Source organism: Molothrus ater, chromosome 16 (assembly GCF_012460135.2).
Source record: "Molothrus ater isolate BHLD 08-10-18 breed brown headed cowbird chromosome 16, BPBGC_Mater_1.1, whole genome shotgun sequence".
Taxonomy (NCBI): domain Eukaryota; kingdom Metazoa; phylum Chordata; class Aves; order Passeriformes; family Icteridae; genus Molothrus; species Molothrus ater.
In genome coordinates this window covers 2,580,800-2,604,045 of record NC_050493.2, presented here as the reverse complement: position 1 = coordinate 2,604,045, position 23,246 = coordinate 2,580,800, and the positions used below count along the sequence as shown (strand labels likewise).

The following is a 23,246-nucleotide window of genomic DNA, read 5'->3' as shown; positions in this document are numbered from 1 at the left end:
TGGCCTCTGAGGGAGACACACCTGACATCTTCTGAAAGCCCTGGGACCTCAGGAGAAAGTGTGGACCCCAAAGAAAATCAGCCAGTGGAGGGAGTCCAGAGAAGGGAACAGAGCTGGGGATGGGTCTGAAGCAGCTGAGGGAGATGGGGGGGCTCAGCCTGGAGAAAAGGAGGCTCAGGGGGAACCTTCTCACTCTCTCCAACTCCTGGCAGAAGGGAGGAACCAGGGGTACAAGCAACAGGAAAAGAGGAAATGGCCTCAAGATGCCCCACAGGAGGTTTAGGTTGGATAATGGGAAAATTTCTTCCCTGGAAGTGCTGTCAAGCCCTGGCACAGCTACCCAGGGCAGTGGTGGAGCCACTGGAGGGATCTAAAAGCCATGTAAATGTGGCATCTGGGGACATGTTTTAGTGCTGATCATGGCAGTGCTGGGTTAATGCTTGGACTCGATGATCTTACCATTCTTTTCCAACCCAAATGATTCTGTGACTGTATGAACTGAGGTCCCAGGGAAGAGAAACAGCCAAAAGCCACCGTGAGAAGGGCTGTGCTGAGCTCCCCCCAGGCAGGTGGGCGGTGTCTTGGTGCCACTCTGCACAGCTCCAGCAATTTGTTCACAGCAATTATTTGTCACGCCTCGCTGGCCTTAATGGTGGCAGCTTTTAACGAGAAAAAAGAGGCAATCACTGCTGTCCTGAGCTGCCTGCAGCTGCTCCTGCCCTGAATTGTGCTGGAAGAGCACAAGGAGAGGGGTGAAGAAGGGATTCTGCAACAGAAACAGCTCAGGAGGTTTCAGTGGATGCTGCAAAGCTTTTAGGAAGCAGTTTGAAGCTGATTTTAAAACAAATAAAGATCTCCTTATAATTCCTCCTGGTCAAATCCCTACTTCTGTGCTGCTGTGGGGGTTGTGGTGTGGTGTGGTGTGGGGGGACTCATCCTGCCCCAGCTCTGCCCCACTCCCCACAGCAATATAAACATTTCCCACAGCAATACAAACATTTCCAGGGTGCTGCTGCAGGCCCTGTGGCAAACAGCACTGCCTCCCTTTGGCATTTAAATCCTGCACCATTTCCCAGGATTTAAACCCCATCCAGCGCCAGGAAGGGAAGCAGCCTCATGCAGCCAGCCCTGACAGCACCTGGGGGGATTTCAAGTGCAGAACTAACAGCAACAAGGCTCAGTGGAGACAGGAGAGAAACCATCAGCTTTACTTATTACCAGGGGCTGCACACATGGCTGAAAAAATGACCAGAACGCGGCAAAGCACTTCATTTTTTCCACCCAAGCAGAGGAGAGGTGGTCACAGTCAGGAGCACCAGTGCAAAATACCCAGTGATAACAGCCTGCAACACTCCATGGGCTCCTGAAGTAACACAGCCAGGGTTTTGTTTTTTTTTTTCTCCTGGGCAAATAAATAAAATGTGATATTAAATGAGAACCACATCAAACTTGTTAGACTGAATAGAGTCTATTGCTCATTTGCTGCTAAATTACAGCCTATTCATTTCCTCCTAAGCAGGCTATTAAGCTGTGCTGGAGCACACAAGGAGTGTTTCGGAAGTGTTTTCACCGTGGGCTGGGGGAAAGGGTGGCTTGGCTTGTTTTGCTTTTTTCAGAGTAATTGCAGGGTCACACTGCTCCCCAGTACCAGTGCCCTGCCCCTGCAGAGTGACACCCTGCATGAATTTGGCCCTGAATGTTGATTTTTCCACGTGCAGAGCCTGCCAAGGACCTTGTTCACTGCAGAGCATTCGCTGATCCTCCTCTCCCCAGCACTTGGCCGCTATTTATTTTTTCTACAACAAATGCTGCGAGTGTTTCGAGACAGCACAAGATTTTCCACGCACAAAAATAGCCAGGGGGGCAGAAGTCAGGGCAGGCTGCACCTCCTCTGCCATCACAGAGTGTCTTTTTGGCCCCAAATGCACCCTGGCACCCCATGCCCTGCCAAGAGACCCCAGAGTGACCCTACAACCAGAGGTGTGTGTAGGGGCATGTACTCACATGAGGGACCAGCCCAGGTAGATGGCTGTGCTGCCCCAGTACATGGGGTTATCCAGGATGCTGAAGGGGAAGCTGGTCACTTTTTCCTCCATCAGGATGCCAAAGTAATCACCTAAGAGCAAGCAGAGAGGTTCTGGTTAGGCTCCATGAAATTGGGATTCATGGGGGGCTTTGGCACATTGATACCTTCCCTGTGCCACAGGGCATCCCTGGCAGGGAACACAGCAAAGGGTTTCAGCACTGACTTCCAGGCTGAGGAAACAGCAACAAAAAAGCTGTTTGTTTACTCTATCAGCTTTTCCAGGAATGGCTCTTTGCCCACAAAAGGCTCCTGCATTGCAATGAGGTTGTGGCAGCCATGTCCCTCATCAGGACACAGCTCTCGAGGTCCCAACTGGTTAATTCTGGTTTTCTCATTTGTAAAATTGCCTGTCAAATGCCACTCCACGAGGAAGCAAGTGCATGGGATCAAATCCATTTAATGTGAGAATAAACCCAGTGCTGTGAAATGGTGTTTGGAGCTGTTTTCATCGTGACCACCACAACCAAATGTCCTCATCCATAATGTCACCCTTATCTCATAGTTCAGAGAATTTCTCAGAATTTCAGAAAATAGCACCTCTGCCTACAAAACACTCAGTTATTGGCACAATGATGATGATGATAATGGGTGATTGTCATCTGTAATGAGGAAAGCTTTCAGAACTGTCAGCATCCAACCAGCTTCCCATCTACCTTGGAGTAATCCTTCCACCCTCCTGAAAGGAGCTTGGGAAAGAAATGACAAGGAGATGTGCAGCTTGTGAGCAACATTTCAGAGGGGTAAAGGGCCAGGATGCAGATCTGGTTCTGTTGGTCTTACAAGTGAGACCACAAAGCACCACACCTACATGTGGTTTTAATCCCTCCACTGCCCTGGGCACCCTGTGCCAGGGCTTGACAACCCCTTTGGTGAAGAATTTTTTTCCTGACATCAAATGTCAACATCCCCTGGTACAATCTGAGGTCATTTCCTCTTTCCCTGTCCCCTGGGAGCAGAGCCTGACCCCTCTCTGGCTGCACCCTCCTGTCAGGGAGCTGTGAAGAGCCAAAAGTTCCCCCTGAACCTCATTTTCTCCAGGCTGAGCCCCTCCCAGGTCTCTCAGCTCCTCCTGGTGCTCCAGACCCTTGCCCAGCTGTGTTCCCTTCTGCTCCATCCATGCTCCATGTCCACAAGCACTGGTCCATGAGGAGCAGCCTCCACCCCGGGCTGAGCTCCCAGCTCTGCTGCCAGCCCTTCCCTGACCTTGGGCAAGGCTCCTCTGTCCCTCCAGGTGCTATTGTGCACTGATCATAACATCAGTCTTTCTTAGAGCACAGAGGGTGGTGAGGATTAATGTATGGTGAGAAACTGCTCACAAATCCAGATGAAAGGCATTACAGGAGTGCAAACTATTCAAGGTTATTATTATTACCTGGATCGTAGTGTAATTTCTTTGACCTCACATGGTGCTAAAACATTTATTTCTAAGGATAAACAGCCCCTGCCCAATTACACAATGCTTTTGGGTTTTAACTGCAGGCCACTAAGTGAGATAATTGCCTTGTATTCATACTATATATTCTCACAGTTACTTGGCAATACATCTCTGAGATTGTTCTGGTAGAAAGAACACATCACCCCCTGCCATAGCCCATTTCTGTGCTTTCTTATGTGTCAAAATGCTTCATTATCCCCTGCCCACCCTCGCCCTTGAGCTGAACACCTCATTCCCCACATGGCCCTGGCACTGAGGAGGTTCACACAGAGCCCTGGGTCCGTGGGGCTGGCAGGGGTTTATCAGTGCCCAGCCCTGGTGGGGCTGTGGGAGCCTCCAGGCAGGCTCCCCACGAGCAGGAGCACACAGGCAGCTCCCCAGGAGCTTTTCCAATGTAATCTCTGCCTCTAAACCTGCACAGGTCAATGAGCATGACCACCAGAGAGGTGGTTTCTACGTGTTTATGTTCAGGAAGGTGCTTAGGGACAGGTCTGTGTGTGTGTGGTGTTACACAGCATCAACCTGGGCATCTCCTGTGCCTTCACTGAGCCCTCAAATCAGGAATCAGCTCCTTGCCAAGCTGAGGCACTAAAAGGAGCTATTTTTTTGCTGGAGGTTTGCGCAGCCATCTCACAGCTCAGGGTGGGATCACAGCAGCAAAAAGCCACTCTGCAAGGTCCCCCAGAATGCCTGGAGCCTGACCTGGGCTGGAGCACCACCTCTGCCTCACCCCAGAGAGCTGTCAGCTTCTCCAGGCCCAGAAACACTTTGACAAAGTCAGATTGACTTGAAATCTTGGTCAGTGCTGGAAGAAATGTCACTGGGGTATGAGGCAGATGGGCTCAGACAGGCAAAGCAGCCTCTCCACATCCTCAGCCTTGAGATAAGCCCAGCCCTCATCACTGCGTTTTTTGGGAAACAGGGCAAAAAAGGAGGGTGCTGAAGTGATGCTGAAGTGATGCCTGAATCCCAGTGAAGGCACAGGACGGGGACAGGGCACCAGGGATGGCTCTGCCAGGGACAGGGGCCACATCCAGCTGCTGCAAGCAGCATCTGGAGCTGGTGCTGCTGTGCTGGAGATGGGGTGGCACAGCCAGGCTGCTGGAGAAGGTGACTCACACAGCTCCCACTGCACCACTGAGCCCACACTAGAGAGACAAAGTGTTCTGCAGCTGCTCCAAAGCCTAATGTGCTGTAAGGAGAGAATTCAACAGGAAGCCCTGTGCCCTGCCTGGTTCAGCTGTTACTGCTGTAGAAAAACCCACAAAGGGTCAAATCCAGCTGCAGTAAGTTTTGAAGTGCCTGTTGTCAGAGGCTCTCTCAAAACTTCTCTTGAGCTCAGATGTCAGCAGTGAGAAGAAGCTGAATTCCTCTCCTTGCCAAAGCAGTGCAGCCCTTTGCTATGTGGAGTCCTTGCTCCTCCTGCAGCACCAGGGCAGCACTGAAATCCTGCATGGATGTTGGAAATACCAGTCCTGAGAGAGTCCTGAGCAAGAGAATATCCCACATGATATCAGAGATCTGCAGACCTGCTGTCTTCCCCTTGGCTGGGCAGCAAACCACGCTGAGGGACACTCTGCATTAAGAGTTTGCTGACTTGGGCTCAAGGGGCTTGTGTGGAGTGGAGAAGCTGCTACCAACCCAAGGATGGAACCTCTGTGGGGCTCCAGCTGGGCCATGCCTGAGTCCTGCAGAGGTCCTGAGCCAGCCTGGCTGCGCTGGCATGTGTGGCATGTCCTCACCCTGACTCAGCTCTGCCCTGGTGCCTGTCCTGCCCTGCTAGCAGAGAGAGCTGCTCCTTGCTGTGCCAGTCCAGGGCAGGGAGGATGGAGCAGAAATGCCTTTTATGGACCCCAAGCACCCATCTCTGCCCTGCCTCAGGGATGCAGATCTGAGGGCCAGGGCCCTCTCACCTCTTACGCCGAGCCTGACTCACTTGTTTGCTTTTTCCCAGCGGTTCAAGGCCAGTGGATCCTCCTGGTGGGATGAATCAGGCTTTACGTAAACAACTCCAGATCTGGCTGAACTTCAGGAGCATTCAAGCAGCTCTTGCTGATGGGTACTCCTGTGCCTGGCCCTTCTGGACATGTCTCCAGAGGCACAGCATCACTTCAGGGGCTGCTGGGCATTTTGGAGGATGCTGAGGGACAGGGGTGTGACAGGGGGCCAGGAGTGAGGCTGCACACGGAGGGTGAGGGCAGATGTTTAGGAGTGCTGAGCTCTATTTCTGGCAGCAGGATTTTGGCCAACTCAACACATTTCTTTGCAACTCCACTTGAAACCAGGAAGGCTTATTACATCCCTCTCTTCTTCCTAGCGACGCCACAGGAGCTAATTGAATTTGGTTTGTAAAGCACTTGCAAAAGCACAGCCTAAATGAGGTGTCAAAGCTGGGGCTGTGATTATTTCAGCCAGCAGGAGCTGCCCCTTTCCTTGGATATTTATTGTTCCTGTCTCTACTTTATTTTTATGAATTCCACACATACTGGCATGTTTTCAAAGTCAACAATGCTAACAGAATTACCCTCTAAATGTGAAAGCAGGCACAGTGGAAAATGCCTTCTGCCATAAAGCGGGAGATAAAAGGATCTGTCAACGAACATCAGGTTTATTGCAGAGGGGAGAGCAAACAACATCCTGCTCCAGCACGTGTGATGAGCAGGTGGGTGCTTGGAGCAGGGCTGCTGGACAGCTCACACACGCTGTGCCAGTGCCACTTGTGAGGTCTTGAATTTGGGGTCCCTTTCTGGAGGGTGTTTGGGCTGGCAGGTGAGCAGCTGTGCTCCAAAGCTCCAGGTTTGATGCTGGAGGTGATGGGATTTGCTGTATAGAACCACAGTGCCATCCCCTCTGTGGCAACAGCAGGGTTGGGTCCTGCTTTGGTATCATAATGACAAATCTAACAAGGACAAGGAAAGTCCTCCAGGACTCTGCCCTAGCAGGAGATCCCTGCAATGATTAAATGCACTTTCTGGTAAAGCTGCTGGATTTTCAGTGCTTACCTAGGAAGGTCCCAGTGAATCCCAGTGCTAAGAAGCTGGAGATGACAAACAAGGTCCCTACAGCCGAGATGGCCAAGCCTGAGTAGTAGGTCCAGTGGCAGTCCCAGCCCTCCAGCTTCGGCTGGCTCTTCATGGCTTCTGTGAAGCTGTTGGGGAGACAACAAGGGCTGTTAAAAGCAGCAATTCATAATTAACAACACTCAGGTCTCCCTGGGAGATGTGAAGCTTTGGGAAGCTGCTGAGGAGGTCCCCTCTTCAGTTCCCTTTTTCCTACTCAACCTCCCAATGGGAGAAGCAATCAGCTGAAGACTGTGAGGAGCCAGGGCTTGATCTGGGGCAGCTATTTCTACTCACAACCCTTGCTCACACCTGGAAATACCAGTCCCACTGACTTGAGATATCAAATGCTTTGCCTTATTCACCAAATCCCAGTTTTCATCCTGACTGAGAGCTCTGGGACAGACGCGCTTGCAAATGCTGGAGGCTGCAAGGGCTGGAAGGGTTGGGAACAATTGGCTGGATTATCTCGTGTTCCCACCCCCGATCCCCTCCATCAAAATATTTTGCAGCTTTCATGTGTTAGCCACGTGCCCAGGAGTGATTCACGGCTGGAGCCTGACAGCCAGGGGGAGGATTGGAACAGCAAAAGGAAAATACGAGAGACGAGGCGTTCTCGAGTGCGAGCACAGCTCCTCCCTCCCAGGCTGGGGCAGGCATTCTGGGTCTGGCCTTCCAAATACTCAATTTATGATTGGAATAATGGTGAGCCCTCCCTTCAGCCCCCTGAGCTCTGCCCAGGGCAGGGCTTGGCATGCTCAGCATGGCACACGGCTCCCACACGAACGCGCGATGACAAAAGAGACAATGCTGTGATTAAAAAACACCATTAATAACACGAGAGGAGGTAACAGACCCACAGAGCTTTACACAGTGTTTCTCCACATGTTGTTGACACATGAGGTAGGAAACTTTGAGCCTTTTTTTAATGAGTACCCTGGAGGCTAAAATTCAAGTGGAATAACAGCTCTGCTGCGCCTCTGGCCACCACTGTCTGTCAGGGCCAGGAGTTATTCCTGCCCACAGTCCCGGGCTGCTCAGCTGGAAAGTGCTTCCATAATGCTACCTGCAGGGCTTGGGATAGCTTTTTTCCCTGGTGTCCATCTTCCCTAAGCCCTGCAAACCTCTGGATTTTCCCTGTTGCCCAAATAAAAGCCAAGAGAGACAGTCCTGCCTGCATGGCTGAAGGCCAGGCAGCTGGAACCACATCTTTCAAAGGATTGATGGTAAGTTCATGCACCAAACAAGCCCGGGATAATACTTAACTCTGTGGTTTAGGAACCTGTGGATGATATCCTTTGTTCGCTTTGAGCTTGCTCCCACTAGGCTTTCTATTGTGGAGGAGTTTTTAGGACCCCAGAACAAGACATTCAATCATCAGTTTGGATTGGAGCAAGGAAACAAAACATGGAATAAATGTAATACACTTAGAAGTGAGCAAAACCACAGCATCTGGGTGATTTACACTTTGGAAATTACAGGGAAATTCCTTTTCCCAGGAGCCAAGCACAGACAGAGGAACAACAGTGTGGCCCCAGGCAATGTAGACACAGTCCCCAGGGCTGGCCCTCCTCCAGGGCCCAGCACAGCTCCCTGTGCTCACCAGGCTCACACTGCCTTAGCTTAAAATCATTTCCGATGGGAAGACGCAAATCTGGCTGTGCAGGGAAGCAGCAGCAGCTGCAGAACCCTTTGCATCATCTCCGTGGTGGTTATTTTTAAATGACACAAGTCTCCTCTACGAGGAAGCCAAAAAACCCATGTCCCTGCTACCAGCACTGCCTGGGTTTGGGAGGAAAGCAATGCCCCTGAAGGGATGAGCCCTTCTGCCCCAGGAATCCTGGCCTGGCTGTGCACTCAAAACACACCCTGACATCCCTGGGGATGCTCTGCAGCTCTTTCCTCACACAGAAGAGGATGTGCCTTTCACAGCATGAGGGTTTGGCTCCACATCTGGCCAGGACCTATCCAGAGGGCACCAGCACCAGGAAGGATTTTACAGCAGTTTGCTGATCCTCAGGGAGGCAAACCTGGGACAGCAATGCTGTGCTGGAATCCACCTGGATCCCAGTCATTGGCAAAGAGATGGCAAAGCAGAAAGAGGTACAGCAAGAGCAAAGCCCTCAGAGCCTGCTTCTTGCTCTGGATGAGCTGGATCCACACCCTCTCACACCCTTGGGGCTCCTCTGTCCCATGCTGATGACCTGACTCGGTCTCAGAACATTGAACAAAGGTGGCTTCAAGAACACAAACTGGTTGGCTGGGAATCAGCACTGGAAGTTTTGCAACCACCACATGGCTTGGTTTGTTTTGGCAAAGCTGTCTCTCCTGCTCCAGATGATCCCATCCTTCCTTTCCATGGTCGGATAGGCCTGCATTAGTTATTCTCATCAGCATGTCTTGCTCAGTTCCCTGCTGTCTGGCTTACAGCTAGGGAGGGAGGTGTTTGCACGGAGATAATGGACTGCCTTTCCCTCTAGGAATGGTTTATATCTTCCTAAACACACTCTGTATTTGCATTAAACATGATGCGCTCAGGAGTTTTCAGAATTGGTAAATAAACCTTTTAAGCATTTATGACGCTGGGCCGTGACAAGCAGCACGGAGCCATCAATTATTGCAGCATCCACCATGGTGAGGGAGCCTCCCTGGCAGGGAAGGACAAGGTTTTGGGGCATTTCCCTTGCTAGGGAGCTGGTCTCCTGAAATATGACATATTTCAGTCTGTCATGATACCAGTCCCTTCCTTCATGTGCCTCTGTTGTCACGTTGGAGACAACATTTATTTCAGGCTCAGGACAAGGCAGCAGCGCAGCTCAGCATCCAAGAGGACATCAATTAGAGCCAGGCTTTGTCCCAGTACCTGGAACTGCATTCTGTGCTGAGCTGAGCCATTGCCATGGTGAGGAGCATCCACCCCTCCTCCAGCACAGGGGAGGGTGGCGAGGCTGAGACCTACTTTGGTCACATCCCTGGCTGCTGTCATGAGGATGCCTGTCCCCATGGCAGGGCTTGGAAGATACCCTCAGCTTCTGCAAAGGGAATGGGGCTTCCCCTGACATCTCCCCACATTTGCCAGTTTGAAGCACGATGCCAGAGGCACACATTCTGCGCCAGCTGGGAAAATCCCAAATCCTTCAACTCTGCTCTGGCCAAAGTGGCAGATTCGGCCAATTCCTGGCAGGATAGGAGTAGCCAAGGCAGTGGGAATTTTTCTGCTCACCCTTCCTAAAAACAGAGGGGTGCTTGCCCAGACACTCAGAAGTCTTACCAGTGCTCTGTGGGAATCCCAGGATGGTTTGGATTGGAAGGGACCTTAAAGTCCATCCAGTTCCAAACCCCTGCCGTGGGCAGGGACACCTTCCACTATCCCAGGGTGCTCCAAGTCCCTTCTAACCTGGCCTTGGACACTTCCAGGGATGGGGAAGCCACAGCTCCTCTGGGCACCCTGTGTATCCTCATAAAACATTTCCTCATAAAAAATTCTTCCTTATATGTAGTCTGAATCTCTCCTCTTTCTGTCTGCCACATAATATACCACATGAACTGGAAAACCACTCAAAGTGGCTCTGCACTATGGGGATGGACATGTCACACCAGTGGGTTCACAGGAAGAAAGTGGGAGTGAGGGAAAGGGGCAGCAGATCCTCAGTCTGGGACACGGACAGGATGTGCAGCCAGGTTTGCACAGCAGGTGCTGATTTATTCAACCAGAAAACTCAACAAGTCACAGTCCTAAACACATCCCCAAAGGCCACGTGGAGCAGGAAGAAAACACAGAAACACTGTACTGAAAGAGAAGCTGAGGTTTCTAGGTCTTGTTGGGGACATCTCCCAGTGGCCCCCACCAAGTGCATTTTGTCATCCCTCTCCTCCAGAGGAGGACAAAGACCTCGTCCAGCAAACTGGGTCGCTGCAGGGAGCAGCCCAGCAGTGCTCCCTGACTGATCCCAAAAACCAGCCTGCAAACTGGGGCTGAGAAGCACAATTGGAGCAGAATTGGGCCAGGGGCCAGCAGGCAGCAAGAAAGCAGCAGTGGAACAGGCAACCAGGGTTTTGGTGACAACAGCCACCACTGCAAGGTGCCACAGTCACCATGTGGGGCATTGGTCTGTCCCCCATGCTGGAGGTTTTGTTCTCCCTGGCTAAAGGAGGCAACGGGGATAAAAATTACCCAGTGGTGCCCAGCAGCACAAGCTGCAACAAAAGATCTTGTTCATTAGAAAACAGCAGCCTCAACAACACTGAAATCGTCCTGCCGATACCACTGGCAATTGTCAGCCCGGTCATCATCCTCACAGCTTCTTCTGCCAATAATGACTTTGCTTTTCTGACAGCACTGGGGTGTGTGTGTTATTTAGGTCAGCTGGGGGCTGTGGCAGCTTCTCCCCCTGCCTTACATCTGAGCTGTGAGGTTTCCTCATCTGGATGCCGTGGGCAGGAGGTGCTGTTGGCGCCCTGGGGCATTTCCTGAACAGGTATCAGATATTTCTGGCACTGTGGCTCAGAGGGGGGCACCAGCTCTGTCAGGCCACGCTCAATTCCCATCATCAACCTTGGTCACTTCTGCACACAGGGCCCTGTGGTTCTGGGATCGATGCCATTTACAGCACACTCATTCAGGTGCCAGCTCACAAAATTAAACAGGATTGAGAATAAGGTGAGAGGCACTACCTGGCAATGACAAATAACCCCTTTTCTGTGCAAAATCCCGTCCCAGGGCAGATTTATTTTCTTGGAAGCATCAGCTCCAAGTGAGAAATCCACACAGGAGTCAACATCCAGAGTGTGGCATCAATGCAGGACTTGCTGCCAGTGGCACTGGCTGGCACAGCCTCTGTGGGACTCACACTGAGACACCCCAACACCTGCAGCCCCCCCAGTCAAGGTGTGCACGTGGGTGCTGCCTTTAAGCTCAGGCAAACATCCTGAGACCCTTCAGGAGGGCGGCTCAGAACCTCCCTGTGCACCTGCCCAAGGGTGGGGAGTGTGCCAGGGTGTGCCAAAGGCAGTGCAGGGAGGTTTGGAGGCAGTGCCAGTGGCTAATTGTGAATAAACTGATGCAGGGAAAGATACAAACAACGTGGTGAGGGAGGAGAGAGAAATAGTGGATGTGAGTTTGGAGGACGGTGAAGGTTGTCACGTCCCATGTCACACAGATAACAGCCACAAACTGCACACAGTTCAAAAGTTCAGGAGTTGTTTCCACAGATTAAAACCTCGGCGATGGAAGTTCCTTGCTTCTTGCAGAAAGAAACTGTAGTAATGAAAATAATCATTGCAGCAAAGCAATTAAGGATGCTTGTCTTGTGCACTTGACTAAGCAGGTCCCCTCTGGTCACAGGTCAGTTTGGATTGCAAGCCAAGGCTGATAATGAAGCTGAGAGCTGGGAAGCATCTAATTGCTTAATTGAGCACAAAGACATCCCTTTCTTACACACAAAGCATCCTTTTGGAGCCAAGCTGGCACGAGAGCCTCAGGGTGCTGGGCTGAGGAAGGACCCCAGCACAGACCCCACGTGGGGTGGGTGGTGATGCAGAAACACATCCTGGCTCCCAGGTGCTGTCAGCTAAAATGCCAACCCACCCCCAAGGTTCTGTCTGCTCTGCCCTCCTCTCCTCCGCCTCCAGCATGGAGCCTTTCAAAAACTCAGCTGCAAAAAGGAAGGAGGCTTTTAAAACCAAAAGAAACATCCCCTGGGCTCCTCATCGCTCCCTGGCAGCCCCCACCCACGTAACAAGTCCCCAGAGCAGGAAAAGAGGAGTTTTAAAGGCTGGATCACAGCACTGGAGGTGGAGGGACCCCTGAGGCTTCCTTTTTGCTCACTATCAGAGCCCTCACGCTCTGCACAAGCCACCCTGGCCACCGTGCCAGGCACAGCCCGTGCCAAGGGATGGCCTCCAAGGGGCTGAGGAGCAGAAAACCTGCTCAGAGAATAAAATAGAGGGAAAAGCAAAATAGCAAGAGCAGGTTAGACATGTCTCTCCCAGCATCACTGGTCACTGAGATGACATTGACTGTGTCACATGAAGCCCCTCTGGTCAGTGGAGGCCTGGGCTGGCCCTGGCTGGTATCATCCTGCAAGGGTAAGGGGCAGGATGAAGCCTTGCCAAGCAGCAAAAGCTCCCCAGGCTGGAGCAATAAGCCTTGGGCAGCCCTGGAGGGCTCACTGAGCTGGGAATGGAGGCAGTGAGGCTCCCAGGTGTGTTCTGGGGTAACTCCAGCAGTTGCTGCTCTGATGATCACCCTGGAACCACCCAATCCCCCCACAGTTAAGGGCTTGCCTTGCCAGAAGAGCCTCCAAAGCCTGCAAGCCATCACTCAGGCCAACCTCAGCACCAAGGAAAGGGGAGGGAATGACCCAACCACGTGGAAACATCTGAGGAAAAGAAACTTTCCATTGCAATAACCTGAAAGACTTTGGCCCATCAGGATGGACTGTCTCATCTGTGTTCTGCTGGGGCTGAGCTGCCCCATCTTCTAGAGCCTCTCCTCCAAATCCAAGGTGCAGAGGGGGCTTTTGCAGCCCCTGGACTGACCTTGCTGTTTCCTTCAGGGCCCAAATGCTGGGCTGAGCCAAACCCAGTGAGTCCCACAGTCCCCACAGACTCATAACACACAGCAGAGCCAGCCCTGGTGGGGCTCTGAGGGCTCTGCAGGAGCAAAGTGTGACAGTGCCAGGACACACTAGGCCACTTTGGCTCCCCCAGCAGTTCCCTCTCAGTGCCTTGCTGTGACCCATGAGCCTCATTGACCCAGGAGCCAGCAGGACCACTGGAAATGAAGATTGTCCCTCTACCAGCTGTGTTTTTAATTAAAGGCAAGGACAAGGCTTTGCATTGCTTCCCAGACAACAAGTGACTATGTAATTTGTGCAAGAGGCTGTTGAGACATTCTCCAGCAAAATCCAAGCCTGCTGTGTCACTAAGACATCAGCAGCACACACACATGCCCTCTGCATTCGATTATAGCCTTGCTCACTGCAAGCTTTCTTTCAGTTTCTGCCATCAGCAGTGGCTGGGACAAACACAGAAGGGCAAGGGCAGGTCCTGGTGTCATTTCCAGGAAAGCAGAGCTCTTAAATACATGTGCAAATTCCAACCTGAGAACTCTGCGCCTGAGAAATTACCCAGAGTACTAAACAACCCATTAGCTGTGACCCTGGTATAATTGAACCTGGGAATTTAGTGAGTCGGTCTCTCCTAACAGCAGTGGAGATAAAGCCAAGCAGATCACAGATAAATTGCTGGCATTGAGGAAATCTTCTGCAGTAAAACCTCTCTGCTGCACTGGGAACGTTAAAGGACATATTCCCATGGAGAATGGTGTATCAGTCATACAATACTATTAGCTAGCACAGGTAGTGTTTAGAGATAGCAGATAAGAGTTTCAAGAGACTGATTGTTAAGTGCACAGGTAATCCTGCTCTTCTGCACAGGAAACTGCGGCTCCTTAAAAGCAGCTTTCATTTTGTTTATGATTTTTACAAGAAAATTAAAAAATTCTGCTGTTACATATGATCCACCCTGTGTAAACAGCCCTGCCACCTGGGCTGCTCACAGGAGAGAGGAAACATCCCCAGGGAGCAGAGCAAGGTAACCTGGGACACTTAACGACCGCTGAAACCGATGGCTTTGCCATGCTGCTGCATCCCCAATCTTTATTACAAACCCTGGAATAAAATAAATCTGCTGCTGCCTGAACTTATCCAACCATGGAGAAGCGATACGCTGGGGTTGGATTTAACACTGCTGAGCAAGTGTCCCTTTTCCCCCCTCACTCCAGAGGGGCATTTCTTCCCATGGATGTGTAGCAGCAGGGTGAGCTCCTTACCAGTGGCTGCGCACACAGTTCAGCAGCAGGATCACAGCACCCAGGCAGTAACAGGCAGCACGGGGAGAGCCGAAGGTTTGGCTGAGCGCTCGTGTTTTGTGCTCCCATCTGGCTACCTGCAGAGACAAGGGAAAACAAAGTGGGTGGTTGGGGTGCCTGGAACACGCTGCCCCAGGAGCACAAATCCCACGGCCTTGGCCTCGTGCGCTCAGAACACTTTGTCTGTGTGGCTTTGTGCAAGAATCAAGTGGAGGCCACTGATGGGACATGGCTGGATCAAGCTTGGGGATGGGAGCTCTTTCTCACACCTGGGCCAGACCCTGCTTGCATTGCACATGACCTTGCACACGAGGTCAGCCAGCAGCACCAAAAAAAGAGGTTCAAACAGGCTCAACAGGCTCAAAAAAAGGAGAAAAAACAAACCAGAAAATACCCTACACATCAGTTTTAGGGAATACGAGGCTTGGATATGTCTCCAACAAGGCTGAGAGCATTGCTAAGGCCGTCCTCTTAGCAAGAGGGGACGGCCCCTACCATGGATCCTAATATTGCTCTCCTGAAAGGAAAGCAGATCCCTGAGTAGGGGATGCACCACAGGGATGCTTAGCTCTCATTTTCTGGGCTGTGGCATCTCCCACAACCAGTTTCAGGGGATCCTGCTAGGAACAAGTCCTCCCTCTGCACATCCAGAAAAGTTTGCAAGCTCTGCCTCAAATTTCCCCAAGACAAGATCTGCCAGCTTTGCCCAGAGAACTGCTGCCACTTTAACCAGCTTAGCCTTCATTAGCACTCAGCAATTGTAGCCATTCAGGTTTAGTCTGCCCTCCTCACCCATCCCAGCCGGTAGTGACAGCTCAGGACTCTCACATCCACACACAGCATCCCTGGGGAGCTGTTAGCATCCTTCACAGCACCCTTTTCCCTGGTTCCCATGTTCAGCTCCCTGCTCTGCAGATGCTGATGGGCCCCTCCCAAACCACCCCAGAGATGAGGAAGTGCCCTCTCACCCTAGGGGCTGCTGCATGCAGGTGGTTGGAGCTGCTCCCAAAATCTGCAGAACCAGACCCATCCCAGTCACCAAATCCAGGCCCAGAAGTCCCAGCTGATAAAAACCCTTACAGCTACTTTATCCTCTACCTTTCCTGCATCCCTGGGAAAGCTGCCGCTATATTTATCGCCCTCTCAGGCTCCACTTTCAGGCACCAAGCCGGAGGTTTGGATCAGACATCAGACCCGAAATTCCAGCCAAGGAGAGAGAGAGCACACCTGGGCAATGAAGCAGGAAGCGGGAGTCAGCAGAACATCTCGGCACCAATTTGCTTCTCAGACATGGCTGGCACTTGATTAGCTTCAAATGCACTTCACTCCCTCGCATGGAGCCTGGGCAGCTTTCAGGGGCACCTGCAACCCAGCTCTTCATCTACTCTGAATGTATTTGGTAATTTATTGGCTCAATTTGAGCAGAAAAAGGCAGCTTTGCAGGTCTCGCTTTCTTCCCAGGCTGCTGCAGAAGCACAAAGTGCTGCTGGTGGAGGGGGACTGCTGGCTTCAGGAGGGGGGAACGATGAAAACCTCTGATAAGCAGGGGCACTGATTTCACATGCTGAGAGCTGATTCAATTAGTTATGCAATGATTGCTCTGAAATTACAAATCCACTCATGACAGAGAGAGCTGCTTCACTGCCTTTTTCTGGCTGGTATAAATAGTTTGTATTCTAAATTGAATTTAAAACACCGTGCGTCACGCTGCTGCTAAAATCGGAGCTGCTGTTTGAGTGCTGAGAGTGGAAAAAGAAATATAAGGTGCATTACCACCTTTGGAAAGTAAAAAGAAGTGACCATACAGGTGACTTGAGTCACAGATGGAAAAATGCAGCCACATGCCAGTTATCTGTACTAGCTTCCTAATTCCCTGGAAATTATTCTGGCAGCGTTTGCATGGATGGCAGCTCCTGGCTTGCTCAGGGAGCTTTGAAGAGCACCTCAGCGGCAGCAGAGCTGAAGGAGAAGGAGAAGGCAGAGCCCCTGGGATCAGAGGGAAGAGCTGGTGTGCTCCTGGGAGCCAGGGAGGCGGTCACTGTAATTACCCTCACCTTTAGAAAGGCACATCTGGGCAGCAATGCCGGGATGAGGGGCCGTGCTCCCGAGCCCTTCAGGCAGCAGCTGCCACGGCTGCGATGGGATCACTCCCAGCACAGCCCAGTGTGTGCTGCATCACACAGCTGGGACTGAGATGCCAACTCTTATTTAGCTGTCACAGCCTTCAGATGGGACCCCAGGCTCCTTTTCAAGCCCACACAGGAGCCATCCCAAGCAAAGCTGGGAGCCAGAGCGGGGCTGGAAGCGGCAGCACCCACCGGGCCCTGCGGCGATATTTCAGTAACAATTAATTAGTTCCGGTTCTGGTTCTATTCCTTGAACAGCTAATTAGTTCTGGCTGGGTTCTAATTTTCTAATTTTAGTCATTTTGAGCTAATATTAGCACTCAATCGACCCACAGCTACGCAGCAGCCTTAATGGCTTTATAAAATCGTGAGCTGATGTGTTATTATTTACTGTGTGATGGATGCAAAATGCTTCCAGCATCTTCCACAGCCGTGTGTGGGACAGAGCAGGGCTGACATCAGCAGTCTCCCGGGAGGCTGCACCCATTCCTGGTGTGCTGTTTGCCCTCCCAGCTAAGGTGGGCACTGTGCTGACCATGAGCAAGCCCCATGTCAGGGGCTGTGTGTCCTGTTAAAGGAGAGAGAGGAGCATTCTTATTTTTCTTCCAACTCCAAGTTTGGAAATGGAGTTAATACAAAATTTCCTGACTTACCCAAGGGTCAATGCAATAGAAAAAATTCCTCTTCCAAAGCTCCCAGCACTCTGCTTTCACTTTAGGATACTTGGTGAGGGCTGCAAGTAATTTTTTTAATGTTTCCCCCAATGCTCGTTATTGAAATAAATCAAGGAGCGGATGTGGCTGCAAAGCCAGGGATGCTCTTGGGTCCCATGTTCTGCCTTTGGCAGGCCATTCTGGGGGCAGGCTCAGCTGGCTGATGTTCCCAGGGAATTGCTTCCTTCTAGACGTAAATTTGGGGCTGATTTCTACGTAACCGATCCAAGACATTTCCCCAACCACTCGGGCGAGTGCGTAAACAAAAATGAAAGCACAGGCACACATCCCCAGTGCCGGCCCTGATGGAAAATGGAAATGCTCTGCATTTCCTTCTCCTTTTTTTGGGCAGGCAAACCACGAGCCACCTCGTGAAAGGCCACAAATAACCATTCAAAAAGCAATTTCATCTCAGGAACCTGCCTCCGCAGCGATCAACGGGAAATGCTCTTTCCAGCTCTATGTGCATGGCAAACCATGGCCTCTCATTAATATTTAGTATTTGTTTGAAGGAAATTGATTCTTTTTGTCTGCCATCCAGGGAAGCTGCCTTCTGAACACGCTACATTTTAATTGCTCAGTCCCAGCTCTGAATTAGAGCCTTTGTGCTGTTTCATGTGACTCCACTGCTATATCTGGCTCGCCCCAGAGATGGGCAAGGAAACCAGATAGCCCAAAGGCTCAGGACAAAGGGACACCTTGCATCTCAATGCAAATCAGTCATTTTATGTCCTCACATTGCCCCATCGCCATGGTACCCAAAGAAAAACGTGCGGTGACTGGTGAATTTAGCCTTGTGGCACTCCTGGGAGCCTGGGATGGATTAGCAGCTCCTTTCAAATCAAGGGAAACTGAGGCACAGGAGGATTGAGGTGAAAGTCTGCTTCCCAGCTCTCCAGGGAGCAGGACTGAGGGGCTGGGTCTCTGCAAAATCCCATCATCCACCCAGGGAGATGCTCTGCACATTTCTTAGGATGCCCTTGCCCTGGAGAAACTGTTGGCATGGAAATATTCAGTGTCCAAGTCTGGGATAGAGAAAAGATGACAGTGTACAGGATGCCCTCCCTTTACATACCCATCTCACTGTATTTGACAGCATGAAGGATTTTCTCCCATCTTATGGGGTTAGGAACCCTGCTGAGGGGTCCATATGTCAGAAATTCCATGAGATGTCCAGAGGAAGAACAATGAGCTCTCCAGGGCACATCTGAACCCCAGTCCCAAGAGGATGCAAGTTCATAAGGCAAACCCTGGATATATAGGTGATCCAGCCTCAACTCAATAAAAACCTTCAGACAAAACTGACCTGAGCAAATTTATTTTCATAGAACCACTGAGTGGTTTGGGTTGGAAGGGACCTTAAACTCCTCTTATTCCACCTCCTGCCATGGGCAGGGACATCTTCCACTGTCCCAGGCTGCTCCAACCTGGCCTTGGACACTCCCAGGGATGGGGCAGCCACAGCTTCTCTGGGCAATCTGTGCCAGGGCCTCACCATCCTTATAGTAAGGAATTTCTTCCAAGTGAATAAATTTCTCCTTCAGTCTGACCTCTCCTAGGCCAGCCATGGGATAAGTTCTCCCCTGGGGTGCCAAGGCAGGAGAATCCCTGACTCTGGGCTTAGGTGGCTCCATGTGAGCGTCTCCCACTGGGAAAGACATGCCCCAGCTGGCTCCTGACCTGCTGAAAGAGCAGGAAACCTGATATTACCCTTACTGCACCCACAGAGACCAGAGGCATCGACCTGCTCCTGTTACGAAAAATCCATTTTTCCCTTTCTGATTCCCTGTAATCCCTCATTAAAGCATAAGGACATTCTCTGCTCTCTGTCACTGCTTGGATGCTGGAAAACAACCCTGCTCACAGATGCCACATTTATCTAAAGACAGGGAGGACAAAGATAGACCTGAGCACCCGGGGCCTGGCTGTGGTGCTCCCAAGAGCAGGAAGGGAAGCAGAGCTGGAAATGCAAGCACTGGGGCTGGCTGGCCTTTGCCAAATGCCAGAGGAGCCAGCCCTGCTGGCTGTCCCAGGTGGCTGGGGAGGAAATGAGTATGGCCTGACCTTATCCCTCCTAACTCAGGGCTCGAGCCCCACTGCAGCCAGCAGCACCCAGAGCAGTGCCAAAGGGGAGCACCAACAGCACCAGGGGGACACTGTGGCCATCCTGACAGCCTGCCATCACTTTAGCTGAGTGAGTCCCTCCTAGGTGAGAAAAATTCTGTGTTTCCAGGAGGTTGCAAAGCTTAGGAGAGACAGGAAGGGAAACTGCAGGATTGCTCCTGGGGAGGATCGTGCATGATCACCCCATGGGATGTGTGGGGGCTGTTCCTGCAGCTCACCAGGACAGCACTGAGCCCCTGGCACAGGAGTGACACCACCTGAGGCTGGCATGTGCCCATGTGCAGCAGCCACATCAGCCCACCCCAGCACCAGGCACAGGCTTTCCAAAGGCATGTGCAGAAAATGCCCCGGGGACCTGCGTGCCACTGGCAGCAGGAACATGATTAGCAGGAGCTCTGGGCAGCGAAGGCAGGAGGAAAAGAACAGAACAAACCACGGTTTTAATTTGTACAAGCTGGTAATTATAGTTGCTATCTGTCTGAAATCTCTATTGAGTTTATTTAAATATGTTCTCCGTGAAGGCCATTCAGACAGGAATTATCAAGGTGTTGCAGCAGAGGAGATAATGCCATGCAGTTTTCAACAGATCAAGGGCTGATTAGGAGGAATTAATTAGCTGCTTAAACAGTCCTTGACTCGCTGCAGCAATTAGCTGTCACCTCCCTGCAGTCACGTTCCCAGCACAGCGGTGCCTCTGATACAAAGCACAGAACTCCTTCCCTGAGTGCTGGTGGGAGCACCAGGCCAGCCCTGGTGGGCACATGGCCCTGGGAAGGGGTGCTCAACCCACAGGAGCCCCAAAGCCACCCGTGGGCAGGGCCTGGCAGACAGGCAGGCTGAGCTGGGCTGCGGGGGCTCCTGTGTGCCCACCCCAGTGCCCATCGCTGGGCAGTGATTCCCAACACGGGCACCATGGGGTGTCTTCCCTCCTCCAGCCTTTAGCAGGCCAGTCCCTCAGGCATTCCCCACCCACCACCTCTTCTGGGCTGGGAACCACCAGCTCTCAGCTGTGCGCCTCCACTGGGGCCAGCAGATCACGCAGCAGCCTTTATCCCCCCTGGTGTCCCTTTGGTGGGGTGGGAGCATCACCCCTCACCTCTGCAAGCACTAAACCATGGAAAGCTGACACTGCGGAGCTGGAGGCTGAGCCACCCCCACTGGACACTGCCCAGGAGGAGAAGCTGGCACTTGGGGTGACCAGCAGACCACCATGAGGCTCTGAGCCCCTCCTGCCAGCACAGAGCCTTGCAGGAGCTGCTCACAGCTGCCAAGCTCCAGCCAGCATCCCAGTGGGCTCCACTTTGCTTAGCTGCTCCCTGCCTGCGCTAGGAAAAACTCTGGCAGCTTTGGACTACCTGATGCAGAGACTGAGTTACTTCTCTGAAGGTTTCTCAACTCACAGGCTGTCCATTACAGAGAGCCATCAGATGGTAATGCAGCCTGAAAGCTTTTTAGCAAATGATTAAAGCCTTGTGAAGTTCCCCCACCAAGAACTGGAGCAGCAGCTTCCAGTTCATGCAATTAAAACATTGAACTGATATGAGAAGAGACAAGCAGCATCTTAATGGTTTCATGTGAGGCAAACCAGGCTGAGGATTGTGTCTAATAGAGCTTATAAAGGCTTTTTCATGGCAATACCCCAAGAAAAGATGCACCCAGAGATGGTTTGATGGCAAGCAAGAGGCACTGGGGACAACAGGTGACAGTCGGAGCCCATGCAGGTGGAGGCAGAGCACGGCAGGGACTCTGGAGGCTCCAAGCGCCCTGGTCTGAGGGCTGGCGAGGGTCCCAGGAGATGGGGACAGGCTGGCTCATCCAGATCCCCCCAGCAAGCTACACCACTTAAGTTTTTCCCCTTTCCCATTGCCTCACTGGTGTGATGGCAGTAAGAGCTGTCAGGGAGCCACAGCTGAGCAGCACAGCTCAGCTCCTCCACGTCTGCCAAGGGCTCTCAGTTTGGAAAGGAAGGCGTCCATTTGACGCAAGGAGGATTTTTCCATTGCCTTTCACTGGCTCTGGATGGGGAGTTTGTTGTTTGTTCCAGCCAAAAGAAACAGGAGAGGGATTTTGGAGAGACAAGGCGATGTGTGGCCTGGCTGTGCAAGGACACTGAGGTGAGGAGCAGCCAGCTGGAACACTGGGGCTGCACACCCAGGTGACAAAGAGCTGCACAGAGGGAAAAACCACATGTTTGCAGGCTCTCACAGTGGAACGTGGGGTTTGGAACACACAAAGGGCTTCAATAAAAAAGGAGAACATCCAAGTGCTGAAGAAGAAAACTACCCAGAAGCAGAGAGCAGGGTGGGCTGCCCTCCAAAACTGAAAAGCTGAAGTGAGATGAGACAGCATGACAAACCCACCCTGTCTACAGTCCCCATCATCCAAACCAGCAAGTTAAGAGGATGAAATAAGCTGGAGTGCCTCTTGTAGTGACTCTGTCCTCATGAATGCTGCCAGTGAGGAGGTCAACAGGGTCCAGTCTGAGCACTTTGACACGGGGAGAAGAATAAAGCGACTCCACTTGTAAAGAAGCGGAAGGACATTGAAGTAACCCAGCCTGCCTCCACCACTTTTAGCCTAAAAAACAACCCTCCCTGCACCCATGCCTAGTGAAAGTAATTGGACTGAAATGGCACAGGTCACCTCAGCTAACAGCCTTGAGCTGGGGAAACAAAACAAGGCTGCAGGTAAACAGATAAGGGTTTCATAAAGACTAGGTATGCTTTACCTTAGAGTTATCCCTCCAGATTACCTCCAGACGAGCCTTTACCTTGAATCCACTCATGATAAAGAGTGAGATAAAAAATTTCATTTCTCTAATAGCGTTTACATGATTTGTCAAAGTAGGATCTCATTAGCTGGCTGCAATGAAGACAAGCCCTTGCTTAGTGTATGCCAAGGCAGCCTGGGTCCATCCATGTTCCATGAGCCACATCCTCTCCTCTTCAATAAAAACAAAAATGACACAGAATATGGGCTGTATTTGCTAGCAATTTCCAACACAAGATCCGAACAGTTTCTCCTCAAAGCAAAGAGCTCATGATTTATGTCCAAAGAGCTGGAAGCTGAAGGCAGGTGATTTCAATAACCCAGAACGAGCTGTGTTAATTAATTCTGAGAGTGGGCATGGGGAGCCCTTATGATCAGCTCCCCAAGAGCAAAGGGGAAGGGCAATGTGCTCCCACCACAGGGAATCAGGCTCAGCCCAACCCCATTTTCCCAGCCAGCAAATCCCATGGAAAAACTATCTGTGAAATAATGATTTCTCCAGAGCACAGCACGGGTTGGGGAAGGACCTTTCCAGTCCCAGCCTGGGCCGTGGAAGGGATGGCCCAACAGTGGGAGGGACACGGGCTGCATGGGGGAATGGGGAGCAGCTGGGACCACACTCAGCCCTTATAAACCAGGAATGCAACCAAATAAAATAATCTCCTGAGATTAGGGAAAGGCAGAAACTGCCCCTACACAAATATGTGGGGCTCTGCTGGAGCTCAGAGGGAAGGCAATGCTGCCAGATGAGCATCTCGTGAGCAGGACGGTGAAGCATTTTTCCAGACTTCTTTTCATCTTCCATGCCCAGATGACTTGGCCCACACTCAGCTTCCCACTGCACCCAGTCCCCATCCAGAAAACCACAAGCCTTGTATTTTCACACGTTTCTCTGAAGCTCAGAGTGTTTTCCTTGGGGCAAACAGATTGGAAACAGGCAGCCCATAGCAGGCACTTTCATAAACAAACCAGAAGCAAAGGTGTGTGCCAGTCTCCTGAGTGACTGAGAACATTCTACCCACATCACATCCTGTATTTGCATGGGATTTTTTCCTGTTGCT

General features: G+C 51.6%; 1 protein-coding gene across 2 annotated transcripts in view; it reads right to left on the bottom strand.

Moving 5' to 3' along the window:
* PEMT (phosphatidylethanolamine N-methyltransferase) overlaps window positions 1–23,246 on the bottom strand; it is a 42,121-nt gene that overhangs the window by 4,958 nt on the left and 13,917 nt on the right. For both annotated transcript variants that reach the window (XM_036392751.2, XM_036392752.2), the window contains exons 3-5: window positions 14,415–14,530; window positions 6,524–6,669; window positions 2,005–2,116 (exon numbers count right to left, since the gene is read on the bottom strand). In XM_036392751.2, the coding sequence (XP_036248644.1) occupies window positions 2,005–2,116; window positions 6,524–6,669; window positions 14,415–14,530 (374 nt within the window). The remainder of the gene's footprint in view (window positions 1–2,004; window positions 2,117–6,523; window positions 6,670–14,414; window positions 14,531–23,246) is intronic.